Source organism: Leptidea sinapis, chromosome 31 (assembly GCF_905404315.1).
Source record: "Leptidea sinapis chromosome 31, ilLepSina1.1, whole genome shotgun sequence".
NCBI classification, from domain to species: Eukaryota; Metazoa; Arthropoda; class Insecta; order Lepidoptera; family Pieridae; genus Leptidea; species Leptidea sinapis.
Window position 1 is genome coordinate 4,105,026 of NC_066295.1, and position 13,671 is coordinate 4,118,696.

A 13,671-nucleotide genomic window follows, 5' to 3' on the forward strand; every position below is an offset into this window, starting at 1 on the left:
ATCATAAATAATTATGGAGTGTTGCTTTCATTTCTAGTGTGGTAGCTACTAGCATCAGCTCTAACCATTAATTGTCAGTTGGTAAAATTTTCGGGGATTCAGTACGCCGTGAATGACTAATAATAATAATATTGACACACATTTACTCAAATTAAATGACTCCAAACTAGGCATAACATGTACTATGGATGCAAAGACAACTTTAATGATAATATATATTTAGGTATGATTAAATAATACGATTTACATAAGAATACACCAATACATAAATTGGAAACAAACATCTATATCATATAAATATTTGCATCTGCGGGATTCGCAAAACGTGACCTCTAGTTGGTTTAAATGGTCGTCGAAGTGGGTGCTTTGGTTGCAGAAAAAGTCTGCTCTTACGTGTATGTTATGAAAAGGGCAATTATCGACATGTACAGATTAGCCAATCGGTGGCAATGATATAAAAACGTATTTATCTTAGTGAACGGTTGTACGAAGTAAAAATTGTTTTACTTTGCAACTTATAGGGCTTTAATATATTATTATAAGATTTGATTAAATAGTGTGGGTTTTAGTTTTTATTTTTATGGCTTAGCGTCAGTTAATTCTGCTCATTAAATCAATCTTTAACACAGTAACAGATTTTAACTTATCCATATGTACAGTTAACCATTTTTTACTTAATAAGATGACTTATATACACAAATGTTATGTAATGTATATATTACCTTCAATGCCGTACACTTTTAGGGTAGGATCAACAACAGCCATGGGGTCATCGCTAGCTCCCATCTTGCAGGAACCGACCTGGTGGTTCTCTGGTGCGGTCCGCGTTTGGGCTACGCATCTGAAGAACTCGTCAGTCGGGTTTAACCCACCACCAGGACATTCTGAACCGAAGTCTTCTGTAGGCTGCATTCCGTATTTTTCGCGAAGAATCTATGGAGATGAAAGAATTATTCCCCGTTGCGCTTGTGTCGCTGTAATAATGGCAACATTATTTGTGTCTTTGCCACGCTCTTTTTAGTCCTCTAGTGTTACAAGACAGTTCCTATGGGTCGAGGTAATCACATACCATCGGGTGACCCCTAATAGTTGTTGTAATTATACTTTGTTTACTGAAGCAGCCCGTGGTAACGAACGTGTTCAATACGCCATGACCCAAACATTAAATAAAGTTCTACTGCTATAGATTTGTTCTGGTCACAAAACTCTTAAACTTATAGATTCTCGTAGGGACTCCTACATAAATCCTAGGTACATTATAGTCAAGACGAGGTCTGAGCACAGGATAATTGTAATCTCGCATAATAGCTATATTTGGATTTAGCTATAGGATAGCTATATAGGATTTTAGATATATTTGGATTGGTGAACTAATTAAACTAAATACTGCCTGGAGAACTTACTGTGGTGTTAGCAAGACGATAAGCAGTCTTCGCTGCATCAACTAGCACGTTCAGTTCGTGTTCGTCATAGAAATAGTTGGGCTGCATGAGCGGAGGCTGAGCCGGGTCCAGGGACTGCAGAGTCAAGTATCCGCGGCTGCGGGGCTGAAGAGATATCGCAGCTATACTGAAAAAAAATTAACAAGAAGGTGTTAGGCCTTATTTTCTCAATCCATTCCTTACATTCTCATGCTTTATCAATGTTATAATATAAGCGTTGAAATGAACAAATTGGCATCGGAATCAGTCAGTATCTTTAAAATAGGTAACATACGTAAGCCTTCTTTTCTTCTTCTCATCTAAACCACCGGGCCCTTCAACAGAACCATCCCCGCAGCCGGAGTGATAGCCGCTGAAGAAGTACTGCACATCCGGATGACGACCGCCAGCCGCCGCGTAGCGGGAGTTTATGATACCTGTCAACTGAAATATTATATTTGTAGATTTAGCAGAAATAGTATGTCACAATAATTTATATAAGTCATTTATATAATATAAGGACATCTGGATTCAAACCGGGGTCTTCCGCTTTCCGGATGATGATGATCCCAATGTTCCATCCGAGCTATTATAGTCTTATACATAGTTGCGAAATTTACCTTTCTATTCTAATGTTATTGTAACTGTTTCTCATTAAAACTCGGATAAAACTACATTTCTTAAAATTGAATCGATTTATCGCGCCCGAAATCCCTTGTATTAAATTATAAGAAAATCGTTGGAGCCGTTTCCGAGATTTAGATTATATATATTATGTATATTCAAAAATTTCTCGTTTAAAGATATAAGATAAGATCAAATAATAGAATATTTCTTAAGTTTTTTATTTCATTAGTGTTTGAATATTAATTGAAATTTATGGACTACGAAGTATTTGAACCTGCGCAGATAATGCCTTCGGTGCTTATAGTCCAACAGTAAATTATTGTTGCCGTTAGTCTAACCGTCCTATAACGTATCGTTCATAAATCTAGGCTTATTCATTTCTCCAGTTATGATTCTAACTTTAGGAATTTAGTGGGCACTTTTAGCATTTCGTTGGTGAAAATCACTTAAAGCATAACCTTTATGCTTTTAAATATATTCTGCAGCCCTCAGTTCTCTTCTGTGCTTTATCGACGGTTAGTGGACGTCGGAGGAGGACATAAAAATTTTCACTAACCTGTGACAATCCAGTTCCCGATAATGGTCCTGTCCGTTGTAGCATATACTCCATAGCACTTTCCCATGTCAGCTCGGGTACGTCAGGTTCTTTTGTCAGAGTGAAGTCGAGTCTGACACCGATGTGGTTGTGAAGGTTTTGGCCAACTCCTGGCAGGTCTTTGATCACCGGAATATTGAACTTGTTGAGGGTTTCTTGTGGGCCAACACCAGATAGTAGAAGTATTTGTGGAGAATTCATTGTGCCCGCTGATAAAATTGCCTGCGATAGAAAACCAGAAATACATCAACATTTATGCCACTAATTATTTGAACAAGACAAGTCCAGGCAAAAAAGAGTAGGTGCAGTTTACATTTCACAAAATATTTTCGTATAGAGACCATTTTAATAATGTAACGCACCTGCGGTGAACGTTCTACTATAACTCTTCAAAGATATTAAATCCATATAGTTTTATTCTAATAAGATATTACGAAGATAATATAATAATATAATTCGTCATTACAACAGGAGCGCCCCCATTGAGAGCCATCTTATACTTGATGCGGTGTATGTCGTGTTTTTTTAAATGTTTTAATTGTTTTCTATATAGTCCTACCTCTTTTCTAACACCAACTATTTTCGTCTCGCCATTCTTAATGTATTCAACGCCGGTGGCTCTTTTAGATGCAGGATCTATGATGACCCTCGATACAAGAGCATTCATCAAGATGTGAAGATTCTCTCGTTTAGAAGCTGGACGAAGAAATGCTCGCGCCGTACTGAATCTAGTTCCCTTGCTGCAATGAATAAAGTTTTTATTAAGACAACAACTTTAAATAAAAATAAAAAACATTTACATTTATATACCAGCAATCATCTCGACGGGAGAAAATCTAGACACAAAATAGGCTCTTTCTCCAGAGGCTCGAACTCACAACCTTCTATTGTTTTTATGTATGACTGATTGCGCATTAGTCCCCAACTTCGCTTGATGGAAAATTACAGTGAAGATAACAGAGAAATGTAGCACGCAATAGATAATAATGTAGAAGATAGTAGAAGGCAATTTGCTTATAATAGGCAAATATCAAAGTAATGTTTGTTAGGACAATCGTCAACTTACTCGTTCATAGCTTGTGCTAATGTGAATCCCGTGGTGGTTTCTCCGTTGAGGTCTGTAGTGGGCGGGAAGCCGAGTTCGATGGCCGCGGACACAACATCGTGAGCAAAACGAGGCGCGTAACGAAACTGTAACCAAGTAATACGAACACTTAATTAATGTCAAAAATATTAAGTCCATATTCTGCTGACACTTCACACAGGCGACAAATCCATGCTTTTATCGCCGATTAATCTCCGCGAGACGAGGCGGACGATTATCCTCGTTACGGAAACGCCACGTGTCAGTCATGTCTCACTACGAAATCTTCGCTTGACTGGGGCGACTGGTTGGACAATTGTTTTGTTGAAGAGGTTTTTCGTGGTGGTAGCGCGTTAGCCTTGCGTGTTCGGGTATGTGCTTTATTTGACGATGGTGACCTCGGAATTTGCCGACTTACAAGGAAAAAAATAGCGGCACTGAAACATGAAATCAAACTTTGACATAGTTTCAAATGATCTTATTTCCAATAAATCATTTAAATGAATTGAAAGACATTTTTTAACTTTATAATATTGATTAGTAGTAATTCTCTGTAGCCGATAATATATTTGCACAGAATTCCGCCAAGAAGTTTTGGTTTGAAGGGTGCCCGCAGTGTGGCTATTTAACTGGTAGCCCAATTATTCTTCTTTGCCCACATACAAAGTACTACGAAGAATAAAATCCAACTAAAGGTCACGCTTCTCTTTTCCTCGCCTAACCACACACACTCTTTCTCTTTTGTTTAGCTATTTAACTGGTAGCCCAATTATTCTTCTTTGCCCACATACAAAGTACTACGAAGAATAAAATCCAACTAAAGGTCACGCTTCTCTTTTCCTCGCCTAACCACACACACTCTTTCTCTTTTGTTTAGAGTTCTGACACAGCACGTTTTTTTGTAGTACCTGACTTGCGCAACAATATCGTAGTAAAATAATGCCGATTTACAAATAAACGAGCGCAAATAGTTTTGCTCAGAATTATCTTAGCTTATTAGCTTTTTAAGAATCTTGAGAGTCATCGCATTATTAAAAGCAGCGATTAGGTAATATCACGTGTAAAAAACATTGACAGAAATCCATTAACACATTTTCATAATATAAAATTACCTACATGCATATATAAATGTACTTATTTTTTAAATTTTGTCCTCAATATCTTAGATAGTATCAATAGATTTTCATACCTGCCTGATAGTTCACCAATTGCAATAATTACTAGGAAACTCGATTAAAAAATAAGCCAATACCTCAATACAATATTTAAATAAGGAAATAAAATATAACTGGACAGCCAGGTCAATGAAATATCTTTATAAAACGGCCCAAAATTGCCGGTTTCTTTTTATAACAAGTCCTTGGAAAAAAGTTGTTTGGGACGACCGGTTGAGTGAAGTTTTACGGAACTTTCACTACATTTAACGATTGTGAATACTTATGATATTGATTATTGATTTTTATTATTGTCCCCGTATCCATGGGACTGATTTATTTTGATTGGGGTTCAAAACGAGAGTTCTATAAATAAAATTAAAGCCTGTTTACTTTGTCGAAGTAATAGTATTTTAATATATAGATATATAATATTAAGAATGTTTACAAGATACACTGAAGTGGATATTTTTAAAATTTAAGTCTGTGTTTTTTTTGTTTATTCAAGCTACAATACAGTCACTTCAATATAATCACTAAAATACAATATACAATATATTTTGTCAATGCGTTTATTATTATAAATAAGGCATTACATTTTACTAATCAGTGTCAGGTTTCTCTTAAATTGTGCTACTGTATCTCCAAAAACATCTATAGGTCGCTTGTTTGAAATTATAGTGTTGTATTAGACGCAACAGCCTATTCAGTAGAGAGTTATATCCGAGATTAGAGTTTGCTCGATCAGGTACAAACGGTTTATATTTTGCCAGTTGAGGTGCTCTAGTTGGGATGTAAATATTTATCTTGCTGAATAGCTGTGGGCAATCCAACATCCCATTAATGATTTTATAGAAAAATATCTGTTCATGGATTTGCCTACGATCCTCCAAGCCTGCTATGAGATGTCTCGCTTTTAGGCGAAAGCTAATAATTTTTTGATTTTTTTTTTGGATACTCTCAACGCGTTGTATATATTTGTTATAATAAGGGTTCTAAACAACAGAACAATACTCAAGGCAACTTCTAACCAGCGTATTATATAGTTCAAAAATTGTTTCAGAATTTTTAAATTCCTTGGTATTCGGCAGAACAAACCCGAGCATCTTAAAAGCCTTGGAAGTAATGTTATGAATGTGTTGGTCAATGTTAGGTTGCTATCCAAAATCACTCCAAGATCCCGAATCTGCTCAACTTTTTGTTAGTCTTCCAACTTCATAGGTTAGATATATTATAGGCTCGTTTCATTTATTTTTATTAACATATAGGTACGTACGTATAGTTGGTGGTAAATGCAACCTGTAACTAACAAAATTCAATTACATTTTAATATTATACGTAACACACGTGCAATTAAATTCTGTAGCAGATTTTGGATTTCGATTTTGTTCGTGTTCTCCACTCTATGTCATATATAATATATTATACTGTAATCTAGAATTATTTGAAACATTTGCGGCTTAATAAGCTGACTCTCACCGTGTAGGCTCAGTAGACAGTGGTGTAGACCCGATTTGTTTAGATTTTAGAATTTATAATTATGTACGCTTATTTGAAGCTTTATAAGATCGGCCGTCATACCATCAGGTGACCCGTATTTACACTCATTTGTCCAGCATCTATCATAAAAATAATATACTTTCTTTTTCAAATGTATGATTTGTTTACGAATAAAACAAAAACGTATAATATAAAATTTCAAAGTACCTTCAATTACTCCTAGCATCATCAGATCAATAGGAGCCATTTGGGACGCACCAGAATGGGCAGTTTTAGCTAGCAGTTAGTGAGTAAGAAATAAGATTGATTGTAGAAACCTACCTTCTGTATCGGCAACGGACCTCCAGTGGTATGATACTGGCCGGAGATTCCATTGCCGATTTCCTTGTTGTCCTCGCTCTTCAGGAAGTAGGGCAAAACCTCGAACCAGGACCAGCCCGTGGCGCCATTGATGGCCCAACCATCATAGTCTGCGGGATGCCCTCGCATGTACATCATTCCGTTAATCACTGAACAGCCACCTGAACAATAGAATAACGTAAGGACAAAATTCTTTTTCTCCAAAAAAAAAATTGTTTCCAAGCTTTTATTCGATATTTGAGACATTTGTAGTAAATTCATTATTTAGTTTAATTTTATAAGACAGTCTTTCTTCTATTAGAACTTTTTATTTCATATCCATGTTATGAGGGCTAGTTAGAAATGTCTTTGTAATAACACAGATCATTGAGATGTTCCATCGTTAGAAGTCATCTTTGGGAGCAGTAGACATGTCATGATAATAAATTGAACTAAAATATAATTCGTGTATAAAACGTTATGATACTTTCTACTGAAAATAGTATCTTTGTTTGGACCTAATCCTGGATAGCGTTCCAAGGAATGGGTATCACAAAAAATAGTTTAACCAGGATGTAAAATTTCAGCTCATTTGGTTGAGGATAATAGATTTTTATTCAAAATCAACGTTAACTTTTTTTTTTATTTATCGTTCATCATGGTCAGCTCAGGTCTGTGACGTACCCAGCAGTTTTCCTCTTGGCCACGAGCATATTCCACCGTTGTTTAAGCAGGCCTTCTCCTGACGCTCTGTGTGGTAGTTCCAGTCCGTATCGTTCCGCCCCCAATACGCTGTCACCCAGGCCGGGACCGACGACTGAGCTGGCTCATCACCACCGGCTTCTATCAGGAGAACCTGCAGGATTTAACCACCTCATAATTTTATACGTTTGGATAGCGCGTCTTGTTGTGAGGCAACGCATGGCAATAGGCCAGGTTTATTACTTTAGTGTGCGTGACAAGCTACGTCTTACACTCGCGATATGATGTTTGTTACTTTGTTTTAGTATGTGATGTTGCTGATATTAGAGGTTACCAGTCCGCCGCTATGTTTTTCCACGTGTTCGCAGTTGTCACAGTCTATCTAGACGTATAAATTATCTAAGCAAATTTCTTTCATCAAGCGCTATAGGATTTTTTGATGTGAAAAATTTCTTAACCGCTTTGGGCACTTTTTGTTCGCGTTACCGACATGATTATGGCTGGCGCACGCGATAAATAAATAATTCAAAAAAATATATTAAAATATGTAGTTACACACTTTTTGGATGGGTGAAATCTCGTGAGTTAGCGTCACCGTAATTCTTATAGCAGTATATCTGTAGCTATACAGCTGACGTTTTGTGCAACATTTGTGCTGTGTATATATCTTATAAGTGAAATTGAATGGATTTAGTGAAAAGTTCAATGTGTATACAGGATCGTTTTTTGAGAAGGGCGGTGATGGCCAAATCGGAAACTACGAGACTTAGAGGAAAGTCGTGAAAGGAGTCATGCCCTCGATTTATAAGAAACCAATAACTGCACATTTAGTTTTTTAATATTTCTCGAAATATTGCCGAATGGATTTAAAAAAAAATGCAGGCCATATAATTGGACCAATTGACTCTGTTGCTGATAAGGATCAATCTTTGCAAAGATATGTATTACTAAAAATGATAGAAAATACCAAACTGTATGTTTATTTATTTTTATACCAAAGAAAACTCACCTCCTATTAAAACTGTTTGTTAGGAATCTTACTTTTTTGTTAATATTCTATCGAGGATAAGTCCTGTCATGGTATCAAATGCAGTAAGGTCATTAGAGAGACGTATAAACTTATGCATTGGAGTCAAAGGAAACCATTTTGAGCAATTTATTAGTTAGGTTCAAGTGAGATATGAAATTTGTAAAATTTGTCTACTTGCCTTCATTTTTAGTAACACATATCTTTGCAAAGTTTGATCCTTATTAATAACAGAATCCATTGGTTCAATAACAGGATTAAATTATTTTGAAATATCACGGGTGGATTTCTGTCAAAAGTTGAAGAATATAAAAAAAAATGCAGTTATTGGTTTCTTATGAATCGAGGGCATGACTCTTTCACGACTTTCCTCTACGTTTCGTAGTTTCCGACTTAGCCATCACCGCCCTTCTCAACAAACCACCCTGTTTACTGTGCATTGTTGATATAGTATTTTTGTTTGATTAAAATATTATTGAAAATAGGTTATACAGGCTGTCCCAAAGTTATGGGACATGAAGGGAAAGTACCTTAAATATCGAAGATAGGCTATTTTACTGAAAGAAGACTTAATGTTATTTTTAAAAGTTAGTAATTCTGCATTCAAAGATTTTCTAAAAAATACTTCGATACTAATCGAACCGACTTAAATGTAAAAAAAAACACCCCTACTCTTATGATGCCAATCGAAAGAATGGCCAAAAACTAATAAATCTTCTTAAGTAACATAGTATTTTAAAAGAAAGGAACATCGTAAAATGAATGTTTTCCTACTTGGATTGGTACGAATGGACCGATTAGATGGCCGGCCAGATCCCCCCACACCTTACACCATTAGATTTTTTCTTTTGGAGATAGGTGAAAGATATGCTATACAAAAAGCAATGTAATGACAATGCAAAAATACTGTGTTACTTAAGAAGAGTTATTAGATTTTGGCCATTCTTTCGATTGGCATCATAATAGTGGGGGTGTTTTTTTTTACATTTCAGTCGGTTCGAATCCCAGACGAGGCAAGTAATTTTTAGAAAAACTTTGAATGCAGAAGTACTAACTTTTATAAATAACATAAAGTATTCTTTCAGTAAAATAGCCTATCTTCGATATTTAAGGTACTTTCCCTTCATGTCCCATAACTTTGGGACACCCTGCCGACCGCCGGAAGCTACCGAACCCGAGCCTCACATAGCCGCGAAAATCTGACGTACATTTAAGTTATATATCATATGTATATATATTAGACTATAAGGTATTTATTTTATGGGCCATGTAGCCTGAAATAAAGGAATTATTATTATTATAACAAAAATTAAATTTTATTGCAATGTTAATACTACATGTTGTAAGTTTTCATTTCTATTGGCAGTCTCTACAAACTGCCAACTTTTTTCATCAATAATACTGCAGTTTGTAAAAGTGCTGTTCAATGATAACCAAAGTGCCAAGTCACGTGTACCAGCAACCTTCTATATCGCCATTGATTTAACTCCCATGACCGCTGGCTGCCTCGTACCATTCAATAACTTCTTTATTCTAACAATAAGCGGATATACGCCTACCATGTAATGGTTGGTTACACCATTTAAAGGATTTAAAACCATATAGGCAGTCATCGGCTTAATAATATTGTTACCGGGCGTTCCAAACAGAACGTAAAAATTCAATTTTCAGATAATTTTTAACCGACTTCAAAAAAGGAGGATATTCTCAATTCGTCCGTATGTTTTTTTATGTTTGTTACTTCAGAACTTTCGACTGGGAGAACCGTTTTGATAATTCTTTTTTTATTTGAAAACTGGTGCTTCCTGTGTGGTCGCATTGTAATTTGGTCCAGATCTGACAATAGCATCCATGAGAAAACCATAAAAGTATTATATTTGATATAAGTATATGCCCGACAAATGGACCAATAACTCAATATCGCGCCAACCGATTTGGATAATTCTTTTTTTTTATTAAAAAAGATACATTTCAAAGGTGAGAGTTTGATTATGTGATCGTTATGGGATGCATGTCAAATTGTCACGGAACTCTTCAATTCTTAGGTGCAAATTAACGATACTCGGCCGAATCTTTTTTATGCTATCTGCATATTTGTATCGCTTATCGTCACGTCGTTATAGTCAAGTAATTGTCGTATTCCAATATCAATGGAACTCCTTAACAACTTACGGTGCGATCTGTACCAGAATTTATAACTGTCTGTAATCAAATGCAATGCGCTTACGTTCATTGCTGCATTGTAGTAGATCTACACATATTTAGACAAATTATTAGTTAGTGTAATTCAGATTCACAAAAAAAAAACAAAAATAAAAAATTGATTGATTGATTCCACAAATAACAATAATCGTTACTAGGATTAGATTAATTAATTAGATTGTATAAAATTACGCAATTATTTTTATACTTTTTAGTGCATAATATTATATCTATTGTTTTGGAATAAGTAGTGTTTCTGAAATCGGTTGTATTTTTGTTAAATTTTTTTCAGCACTTCTTCTTTTTGGGTGCCTTCTCCTTAGCGAAGGGTCGCGAGCATCATAGCAACAGTCAACTTGAAGTCACCCTTAACATGCACCAACATGGAGCCATGACGTTCGCCTAAATGGTTCTTGGATCTTTCCCAGTATGATGAGCTGATTTTTTGAGATCTCTCATAACATCAATTTCTGTATCCAAGATAGGTGTCAGATAGTCAGTGCTGCCTCGTTTTTATGAAAGCATGATGCACTTGCTCTATGTGACACTTCACCTCTACACTTCGATCACAATCGTTCACAACGTATCCAACGTATGGTATGACCGTACCTGTTCCAGACTGTGAGTGGTCCAGCAACAGTCATACGGGTTCTGTATCTTAATAGTTCGCATTAGTAGTAACTAGTGTCTTCTGTCATGTAAGTATAGTAAACAAACCTCATTTTCAATGAAACTCTATGGGAATTAGTATAATAACATAAGAATAGCCTGAATTGCTTTTGATCCCGACTGAAAAATGTCATAGAGACGCTATAATCGTTCTATCCCTGTTCTATCGAGACAAATGTCTTACTGACAGTTATTGGTAGCGCTCTCACCTATCAGTATAATGTCATTACGGTTGCTATTTATAGAAATTGTTTTCAAATAAGTGACGTAGTAAATATTACTGGCTACCAAACACTATCAGTTTCTTGTTTGGAACCGGGCATTAGTGTGTTCGACTCACACTTGACTGGTTTCGTTTACTGTTAATATTAAAGACGTATATATCTAATATAACACGGTTTAATATACACCATAATTACATTGTTATTATTAACTTCCACGATCAATATATTATCTCATTACAAGAATAATAAGAGTACTTAGTTGTAAATCATCAATCGTCAAAGTTATTTATTACTTATTTAAATTATAAGGAAAACTAAATTAATAACGCTGCCAATGTGCATAAAATTTATTAGTTCTTCATCTTCAGTTTTAGCTAGTGAATAATAATAATTAAAATAAACGTATATAACAAGGAATGAAGTACTATAATTAAATATATTTACATTTTTAGAGGGCTTTTGAGGGAAATCCGCAACCTCCACAACCTTTATAAAAAAATCAAAAAGTTTTAGCATTATTTTGATTCAGACCATATTCAATGGTATGTCGCATTGTCCATCGTACAATATTATTATTACTACCGTCCGGACGGTAGCCAGTAAGACGCCTGCTCCAATTGGCGCGAGGCACCCACCGGACCGTACATGTGTTTAGGCCGCTTTTTCACTCGCGTTTGGTGAACCGTGTGTATGTATGTACACATAGTCTTTCAGTTGTGGACAAGGCCTATGTAATATTCAAGTCAGTCAATGCAAGGTATTGAAAGGAACCGCGTCACACCCTTCTATTTGTTTGCGCGGGTAATTAATATTACAACGAGATTTAAGTCAAAGAATATGAAAGAAAATACAGTTTGTTTTACGAACTTCCTTGAGTATTGTTTCTAAGCGTCGTATGGCGTAATCATTTAGACGGGTTTATTTTTTCACTGTTGTATACTATTAAAATTGAAATAAAATCTTTTAGACTAATATTGTACTACAGAAATATAATTATATCTTTAACAAGTTCAAAAACGTGATCAGACTTAACCTCCTAATAATAATAAGACAAACCTCCTAAAAATACGAGCGATGGTTTATTGGATTCAGAATGAAGTCTAGTATGTATCGAAAGCATAATATGTATAAACTCATAAAAAATTCCAGTTGTTACTAACAAATTAAGAGAAAAACAATATAGCATCTTTATGTTTATAACTTAACTAAAACCTGTTTATATTTAATGACTTTTGATAAAATAAACCTCAAAGAGATTCTATCCCTATTATTTATAACGCAGCCGTAACGACATGGGCACAGTTCCCCTAGAAACAGTGGCACCATATTAAATATATTTTTAATAATAAATATTAATTTAAAAATTTGATTAAGTTATGGTATCATCCAGATAGAAGTTATACTATTGTTAATTAACTATTTTTCCAATCTCCTATTGTAAATGACTACATAAAATTTTAAATAATATTTATATCTATAAATTTTTTACTTCGTCAAACCCTTCAATAAAAAGGGATGTACATCTACTTAACAAAATCACGTGTTAAAAGTTAGTGTAAGTTTATGTTTTAAAATATTATTAGGGTTGAAATTGTCTATGCTAGCCTTAACAGTGGTGCTATTTATACCAATACAACACATTGTAATACAGTAAAATTCTTAACATAGCTCTTATTACCTTCCATTGAGGATTTTCTGATAACCTCGCAGCAACAATAGCACCTGCTGTTCCACCACCAGCCACTACAAAGTCATAACTGTCGTCTAGGGGGTCTCTGTCAGTCACCCGGTTACAGGGGTCCACCAGGTCACACCTGCCGTTCACGAACGACTCGAGGATGCTCATAAACAAGATGAACTGATTCCCACAGGAACCGGCCATGGAGGGTCCTACTTCTCGGAGTGGGCAGCCACATACCTTAAACAAGATACTTAAGGTTAGAAAATATTTATATCATCTAGTTGCATAAAAAAATTAAGACACGAAATAGTCTGAAGCAAAAGTCAATTTGGCAGAGTTTTCGTTTAGTTGTGTTTCGACCGCGCTTTGAATACACCGCCATGCAATGACAAGTTTTCAGTGAAAAACTGTCCAAGTAACAGCATATCCAAACTTAAAAAGGATGG

General features: G+C 35.4%; 1 protein-coding gene across 1 annotated transcript in view; it reads right to left on the bottom strand.

The window, feature by feature from the left end:
• Window positions 1-13,671, bottom strand: part of LOC126973990 (glucose dehydrogenase [FAD, quinone]-like) — a 39,821-nt gene that overhangs the window by 3,326 nt on the left and 22,824 nt on the right. Inside the window, exons 3-11 of the mRNA XM_050821338.1 lie at window positions 13,223-13,462; window positions 7,405-7,576; window positions 6,703-6,902; window positions 3,710-3,834; window positions 3,203-3,383; window positions 2,605-2,865; window positions 1,717-1,865; window positions 1,404-1,569; window positions 723-933 (exon numbers count right to left, since the gene is read on the bottom strand). Of these exons, the coding sequence (XP_050677295.1) occupies window positions 723-933; window positions 1,404-1,569; window positions 1,717-1,865; window positions 2,605-2,865; window positions 3,203-3,383; window positions 3,710-3,834; window positions 6,703-6,902; window positions 7,405-7,576; window positions 13,223-13,462 (1,705 nt within the window). The remainder of the gene's footprint in view (window positions 1-722; window positions 934-1,403; window positions 1,570-1,716; window positions 1,866-2,604; window positions 2,866-3,202; window positions 3,384-3,709; window positions 3,835-6,702; window positions 6,903-7,404; window positions 7,577-13,222; window positions 13,463-13,671) is intronic.